The sequence below is a fragment of the Gekko japonicus genome, unplaced genomic scaffold, assembly GCF_001447785.1.
Source record: "Gekko japonicus isolate JY-2015 unplaced genomic scaffold, Gekko_japonicus_V1.1 scaffold252, whole genome shotgun sequence".
Classification (NCBI taxonomy): domain Eukaryota; kingdom Metazoa; phylum Chordata; class Lepidosauria; order Squamata; family Gekkonidae; genus Gekko; species Gekko japonicus.
In genome coordinates, this window is record NW_015163612.1 from 1280635 (window position 1) to 1289265 (window position 8631).

At 41.6% G+C, this 8631-nt stretch overlaps 1 protein-coding gene across 2 annotated transcripts in view; it reads right to left on the reverse strand.

Annotated features, from left to right (window-relative positions):
* HSF2 (heat shock transcription factor 2) overlaps positions 1-8631 on the reverse strand; it is a 27793-nt gene that overhangs the window by 10579 nt on the left and 8583 nt on the right. For both annotated transcript variants that reach the window (XM_015407351.1, XM_015407350.1), the window contains exons 2-7: positions 5765-5873; positions 4459-4586; positions 3834-3958; positions 3514-3589; positions 2999-3060; positions 2798-2882 (exon numbers count right to left, since the gene is read on the reverse strand). In XM_015407351.1, coding sequence (XP_015262837.1) covers positions 2798-2882; positions 2999-3060; positions 3514-3589; positions 3834-3958; positions 4459-4586; positions 5765-5873 — 585 coding nt within the window. The remainder of the gene's footprint in view (positions 1-2797; positions 2883-2998; positions 3061-3513; positions 3590-3833; positions 3959-4458; positions 4587-5764; positions 5874-8631) is intronic.

Genomic DNA, 8631 nt, shown 5'->3' on the forward strand with positions numbered 1-8631 from the left:
TTTCATTTCCACTATCTGTACACAGCCCCATTGTCTGGACTTTTTGATTGTACCCTGGAGCCAAATTTGAAATAAATTGAAACTGCTAATGGACTATAAAGCTATAAAGATATGAACAGGATTATAGAAGAGACGAAGAATTAAGACTAGCAGTGTGATCTAAATGCCATGCTAACATTTACTTGCAATTCCATATCAGCCCAAGTCTATCTGTAAGCAATTATATTACATCAGAATTTAATACTGGAAAATTTCAAAAAACCTTTAAAAACTTTAGATATAGAAAGGTACCAACATGTTGTAGATTACCCCAAAGTTTTTGCAAACAACTTTTTTTAGCCAATAGGGCATAATTAACTTTTTAGATCCACTTTTTAAAAGATAGGTCAAAATACAGCAGCAGCCTTCTAAGATGCAAGTGAAATAGTCTGTTAGCTCCACCATCTAAACAGAGACCAGTCAGTATCACTGATGCTAGTTAAATTCTCTCAATATTCTTTGAATAGCGCCATATCCACAGCTGGCATGATAGATGCTAGACCAGGGGTGTCAAACATAAGGCCCATCCAGGGCTCTTATGCAGCCCTCAAACAACTAGCACAAAACAGGAGACTACTGGGAGGAGGGGGGGGGAGCCAGACCAATTGTGGCTTCAGCATGGTGGAACAATCCCATCTGCAGCAGTCAAGCAGCATGGAAGCCTCTGCCCAGGGCTGCAGCACTGGCTCTCCAGGCCATCCATATGGGTTTTCCTCTGCACCCCCCTCCCAGCCCATGAGGCCTTGTAGTGAGGATACCACTTGGAGCTTATCAGCTGCCATCCTTTATACAGTTTATACCTCCGGTACCCAGCATTATAGTTTCTGGCACACATGGCCTGGCCCAACAAAGTGATATTTATATCAGATCTGGCCCTCGTAACAAATGAGTTTGACACCTCTGTGCTAGACCATTCCAAACAGCAGTTAAGGACTGCATCACAACTCATCTGTTGCCTATGAAAAACCTGTACAACTGCAGTGGTTTCATGTCATTTTATATCTGTTACTGTCACCTTTTCATGACGGTGTCATGAGTTGCATAACTGTGCCTTTCAGTTAATACTGTTGTACAACTGCATGGACACAGACAAAAAGTCATGAATTCAGAAAATCAGCTCATAAGGCTACAAGAAGCTTTAATTCTGGGAAGACAAAAAAAGCAGGGAAGGGTTGGGGGCAAAAGAAGGCTCAATATATAGTGCATAAACCCAAAGCAGCACATAAGTGCCAGAGGAGAGATGCCTGTTAGAATCCATTAGAAGTAATGTATGATTGAGAGCAGGACCGGCCCGAGGTGTTTCTGCACCCTAGGTGAGGCCAGCTTGTAGCACCCCCAGGTGATGCCAACCTCCCGGTGGGGCCTGGAAACCTCCCAGAAATGGGGGGGGGGGGCATCGGGCGCCACAAGCTAGCCTCGCCCCTGCCTGGGCCCAGCCAGGCTGCCCTTCCTGCCGGGGGCTTTAGCTACGGAGCCAGCGGCGGCTCTTTCATCCGCTGGGGGGGAAAGGGGGGAGTGCTCCACCCCGGGCAGCGCCGGCTGAAGCCCTGGAGGGCCCCGGTGGCCGGCCCCATCTCCTCCCATCGATCTTGGCAGCTCCGCAGGGCTGGCTCTAGACTCCGCAGCAGTGGGGAGAAGCCCGCTGTTGGGCCAGCCTGCCGGAAGAGGCCGCCGTCCTGAGCGGAGAGGCCAGGTGGGCGCACCAGCAGCAGGGGCACAGAGTCCCCAGAGGAGTGCGCCTCCCTCCCTCCTCACTTCCTTGCCCGCCCCCCCTCCCTCCCCACTTTTGTCCTGATGCTGCGGCGGAGGCTAAGCAAGCCGGCGGGAAGGAAGGGGTGCATTGTGGGCGCCCAGAAAGCCATGCTGGGGGCAGGCGGCCTCACTGCGCCCCTGGGAGGACTGTGCCCTAGGCCAGATACTAGTAGGCCTAGTGAGAGAGCTGGCCCTGATTGAGAGCCAAATATAGGTAATAATTTCCTGAACTTATTTCTTCGCTGTAGCCCTAAGACCAATACTCAAAACCAGTGAACTGAACTAATGGATCAAATGTTTCTGCACAAAGATGCTTATCTGTCCAACATGAAAGGCAATATCAAGAGATTACTTCTGTTTGAGCTATCACAGACATCAGGAGTACAACTCCACTCTATGTCAAAGTCAAAGAATAGCTCAATTCAACCAAGCCATAATTAAGGATTCACCACAGTTTGGTGTGGTCTGAACTGAAGTCATGGTTTGCCACCATGTATGAGGCAATGACCCACAGTTAACCACTGCCTCATCCTGAAAGCCCATAAATCAATATGTAATATGGAAAATAAAACCAGATAAGCAGCCCTATACCACAAACATGGTTTGATGTGATATGAATTAAACCAATATGTTTTAATGAAGACACCTGATATGTCTGGCTGAGAGTCATCAATTGATTGATGACTCTCACAACTAACTGACATTCATGCAGTTGTGCACTAGTCTAAGGAGTGATGAAGAAACCACATCACAGGTCATGGGATGTAATATTTTTTCCGTTTCCAAAAATGCACGCAAACTGGCTCATTATATCTGAAATTTCTATTTAGGATTTCACTCAATATGTTCTTCCTTGGATAACACGAAAAGAAAGGAATGGGCTGTTTTCATGTTGTGCTGCTCAGTGTTTGTCAAAACAGCTTGCCTGAAATTATTTGTTCCACTAGGCTATGACTTCTGCCTGCACTCTTCTACTTTGTATAAATGTACTTCAAAATGAACTCACGTGATGTTTGTTTTCTGCAGGATCTTTGACTATATGCTGGAACAAGTTGGACTTTGGAGTCCCATTGGTATTCAGAAGTAATGGGCTAACACAGAAAAACACATATTCAGTGAAGAAAGCTAGGAATATGGCTTCTGAAAGTGGCAGTTTAATGAAAAACTCATTTTAAAATTCCAAAAGTCATATGCATATTATACTTACCGTTTACGTTTTAAACTTACAAGCTGGTTATTCTGAACAAGGGTAACAATGAACTGTACAATCTGCAGAGAAAAATGTAAACAGGGCTTAAATTTACTATATCCATAAACACAAATTGCCATTCTTTTTCAAGATTAAAGTGAAATTAAGTGTAACATCTTCAGATAAACATCTAGAATACAAGTAGAATAGGAAGAACCATAAATGATATCTTCAATGAAGCAGCACTTCTTAATAAAACTGAATTTTTCAACATTGTCTGTCCAAATCATGTCTGAGAGGGAGATCATTCTAAAACTATCTTCCACATCCCATATTTTTCAAGTCCTACCGCTGCTAGTACCAGCTGATGATTTGCTCTTTAATCTACTAGTTTCTTCTGAAGCCATCTACTGTTTACCATCCCCAGCTTTTTTCTGGGAAAGACAGTACAGTTTTACACTTCTTCCAAATCCTATTCTTCTATTATAGAAGGAATTCCAATCCTGAATTGCAGAAAACAAGGGTAATATTACCTTCCGAATAACTTGCTGCTGCTGCAAATGTTTTGCTCTCAGTTCAGCTACTTCACGCCAAAGAGATTCATTTTCTCTGTTTAAAAATAATCAGACAACTAAAAATTAGCATACCTTGAATCTTTCTTTTAAATTATATTTCCTTGTAAATCACTACCAATGGCACAATTATAGAACTGAACTGGAAACTTTTTAGATTCTCAAAAAAACAAAAACAAACCCAACCACCAAAGCAAAGCACTACCCTTTCCTATTTTAATACTCCTTTTCTGCAAATCAAGTTATGCAAGCACAAGCCCCAACTTTTACATCAAATGTACCTTTTCAGAGCAGTGAGTCTGGATTCAATAGTTTCTTGTTTAATTTGAACTTTCTGAGCACTGGTTATGATTTTAGATAGGTCTTCCTGACGAATTTTGTTTTCCTCTGGTCTTGAAGAAGAAACCTGTAGAAATTACCATTACAAACATTAGCTGTCTACTTGAGGATTATTTGTTAATTACTTGATAACATTTTATGGCTATACAGCTGTGAAGTTTCCAAATACTGATGTGAACTTACCGTTCATACTCCATGTATGTCCGCATCCTCTTTCTAGGTAAGAAACAGTACAGTTTGCATAAGGGTAAAACTACTACCGTATGTAAAAAATTAAAATTAAAGGTCACCAATCTATATGCTGCTGTTGATGCACTAATGATAATACTTGAAAAATAGTTGAAAATGTTACTGCACTTTGATTTCTACTACTCACAATGAAGAAGACCTGGAGGAACATATGCATATTTGACGGCATAAAAATCAGTTGGTGTTGCCAGTCAAGAGCTGTTTAGCTCTTTAAAAAAATTAAAAAATAAAAGTGCTTTGAAAGCTATGAGAACGTTTTCTAACAATCTGAACACAGAGATGCAGGGGTCAAATGGTTCTGTAGAATTTGTCACTAACCTTTCTTTTAATGTGTTCTAATAAATCTTCCCGTCCTTGCTTGAAATAAGGGTGCTGGAACTCAACAGGGCCATCACGCTCCAATTTGACAATACCAGAGTCAACATGGACTACCTTTCGGAAACCATCTGAAAAAAACACAAATCAAACTATGCAGACATTACTGAATACTTGAGGCTACAACTCTCATCAGAACAAAAAAGCCTCCCCAATTCTGCAGTGATACAATAAAACAAGAAACTTGCCACCTTCATTCCCTCACACTATCCCTCCTAATAAACAATCCCACTCTGCTAAAAACTATCTTTTACCAATGGAACTATCCCAGGTGGATGCCCAGTCACAGGAGGATGTCTGAAGTCCATGCACAGTCTTTGTAATGGTGCCCTCTTTTGTCCTTCTAGTCTTAGAGGTACTAGATCTTTCTAAATAAAGAACAATCCATGTGGCTTTCAGTACACTGCTGTTTAACACAGAGAAACATGACGTTTGCAAGCATGGCATATTTTTTCTTGTAAACGAAAAGCCAAGTTATTGTAAAGCTGGATAAAAGAATGAAAGTCATGCATAGTTCTCAATGTATTGAACTGGGTACAAATATGGAAGGTACACACTGAGTTCTCCATCTCATTTCTACCTTTCAGCAATTTTGAGGCTAGAAAAGATGAAAGCCACACATGCAACTCTCATAACACAGCCCTGTGCAAAATCACAACGCAACACTATGGCAGCTGGTCTCTATCTGAGCAGCAGCTCTTGGCTTTAATTTACAAAACTTTGCTAGTAAATTCATATTTCTGATGTTCTTCTTAGACCAGGACATGAACTTGCCCTGCTATAACATAGATCAAAACCTGTGTACTCTGGGAGATACTATCATCATGACATTTGTTAATAATCACTGTCCTGCTCACGCTCTCAAAAATCTTATATTGTATAGATTTTCACTTGTCAGAACTCAAAATAGATCTCTGTGCATGGGTGCAGCTGTAAGGGCTATTCCTTGTTTTGAATTCATTATCACACAACATCAACCGTCTTTCCATTGAATTCTGTTTTGAGAGATACAGCATAAGTAGTTCTCAGCTTGTATTCTGCTTGCTTCCGTCATATGACATCTAAGTGAAAGACTTAGTGCTGCATGTATTATAACTCAGTGATCATAGGAATAGGTAGATTTGAGTAACAGGTAGAAGCTATTAATGCAAGAGATAAAAGCTCCTGGAATGTTTACTAGATTTCCCTTAGTTCTAGCTTGTTAGGCAAAACATCTATATTTATTACTGCACAATGTTATAGAACTTACACATATTTAGTTGTCTCACAAAACTTGCCATGTTGTTGTGCTTGAAGTACTTTGGAAGAATCTCTTTTGCAAATCTTTGTTCATCCAACACAAGGAAACTCTGGCCATTCTGAAATTAAGATTATGCACAATTATAGTAGTTCAGCTATAGCAAACAATTTCTCAACCCTAACCAATCACCTCCCAAACAGTGTGCCCTTTAAGCTGAGTTTGTGTGAGCTAGCTCACAGTTTTTAAGCTTCCAGCTCACACATTTTTGTCTCAACTCAGGAGGGGAAGGCTCCAGAGCAAACTAATTTATGCAGTAGCCAAATGCTCACCCACAACTTTAATGCCAGTAGCTCACAAAGTAGAATTTTTGCTCACAAGACTCCACAGCTTAGAGGGAGCATTGCTCCCAAATAGGTCACCAGACTAAAAAAAATGCCTCTAAATACAATCAGAATTCAAACTGGTGTCAGGGACAGAGGGTACAATTTGTTAAACGAGTACTGGAGACAGTGCAATATTTGGTGCAATGTTTTTAAATTCTTTGTTTTAATGAACTATTTATTATTGTGTTTTTGTGAATGGCCTAATTATTTGTTTTGATCTGCCCTGAGCCCATTCGTGGGGAGGGTGGGATATAAATTTGAAAAATAAATAAATAAACTTGGTACAACCCCAAATTGAAGTGTTTGTAGATGTCTATGGGAATACTACTGAGCAATTTCTAACCTGAAAAAGATACCACTACGAAAAGTCAAATCTTTGAAACAGAATCAAGAAATAACCAAAGAATAATCATACAGTTTAAAGCAAGAAAAGCAAATGAACAATTCAACACAGTAGCAGAAGTCAAGAAATGTGTCTACAAAAATTTCTTCAAGTGCCCAACACCATACTTTTTTGCTTTCTCTATAAAATGGGTTGTCCCTTTAATCTGTAGACCTTATCTGCAGAACAATGGCAGGAAAAGAAGAAACACAACACTGGAAAATTAACAAAAATAAATTTAAAATTCCACTTGGGTAAATTGTTACAGAGATGTGGAAATACTGTCTATGTTGCTGAAAATTACTGGAGCACATTTATTTTGCCATTTTTAAAAACAACACCACCACCCTGAATACTTTTAATAATATTTTAACTGACTGCCACATTTTTCTTCAGCTCTTCCTGAGTCTGCAGGGTCCTCTTTTGACTCACTTCTAGTTCAAAATGCTTATGAACACTAGAAAGGCTATGCAGACAGATCTAGTGATCTGTGGTTTCAAAAATCATGGTTCCTTCCTACTTTCTCCCTCCTTTCTGGTCTTTCCAGCCCGTGTGGAACACCAGCCATGGGAGAGAGGGGGACAAGCTCCCCATCTACATGGATCTCAGCCTATACACGTTCAGTAAACTTTCTGAGAATCAAAAACAAGGGGGGAGGGGATGCAAGAAAGGTCCACAACCATCAGCACCATCCGCTAACAGATCATTGACTCCAACCTAGAATTCTGAAGAGCACCAACATACAGAAAAGCTAGTCTTGTACTGCCCATTTTGACATCATGTCATGTTACTATTACAATTATATAAGCAAACCAAATGAAGATGAGTCCTTATGTCACTGAAACAATGACAGCCGGCACGAGCTGTAACTTGGGAGATAGTAAGATCATTTACCACTCATGGGAGTTTGTGGCCCTGCAGGGCTCCTGGACTTTATGAGGCACAAGTGGAGACCCACAAGTTTATCCCATTCCTCATACCTTTGCTTCCTTCCCTCTTGTATAGGTTTCTGCCCCTCAAGCCTATCCACGAATGAGAAGGGAATCCTATACTTTTCCAATACATTAACAACAACTCAGAGAGGCAGACTACCTTCTCTGGATTTCAGAACAATATGCCACCAGAATCCCTTTTTAACTAGTCCCGGCTTTTCCCCAAGGGAGGGATTCCAAACCTTTAGGCTAGCCTCTGGGACAGAAGACACTAGCACCTCCTCAGAGATGCACCCTTAATGCTTAATGGTAGCGTGTGTGGTCAGCGTTCAGGCTGTAAGATTTAGGCTGGGAACTCAGTTACAACATCAAAACAAGTTAGAAACCAGAATACGTTTATTCAGTACAGAATTTAGCATAGACCAGAAGGATTTCAAAACAAGAAAGGCTAGGGCAATTTGCCTTAACTAAACAGTCCAAGGACGTATTTACCAAGTCAGGAGCAATTATCAGTCCAGAACAGTCCATTGTGATAATCCAGTAGCACCAAGGGATCTTCCTCCAGGGATCCCATCTTGTGCAAGCATGTGCTCAGCTCACCAAGCAATCCTTTGTTCTCCCCTAGACGGCATGGCAGGACAGCATTTCAAGTGTCCATCAGAGAGCTCACAAGCAGGAACAGAGAGAGCTCTCTTCCAAGGGATCAGACAATTAAACCCCAATCTAATCATGACTAGCTGTGGCCATCAGCCAATCAGGAGTAGCAGGGGGTGTGGCCAATTTTTTGGTCGTCATGGGTACAAGTAGGGACAGGCTGGGAGTCTGGAAACCACGCCTGCAGTCAGGTGACTCCCAAACTCCAAACTTCATTGCATACTGCCTGAGGTCTGCCATTTGGCATGAACGTGTGAAAGAATGTGGGTTTATGGCATGCTATTGAGGCCATTTGGCTTCAACAGGAAATACAACACAGCAGGGTATCAGCAAGACATCCCAGGGGAAGGCAGTGGCTTTTAGAAATCAATATTTCTATACACCTCTCCCCCTCCCTCTCTCACACTATTTCTCCCTTCTGCCCCTCTTTCCTTGCTCTCTATCTCTCCTCCATGCTTGTGACTTCCTATGTCTTTCTGACCCATCGTTCTCTTTGTTTTTCTGCCTCCCCACCTCAACACTCTT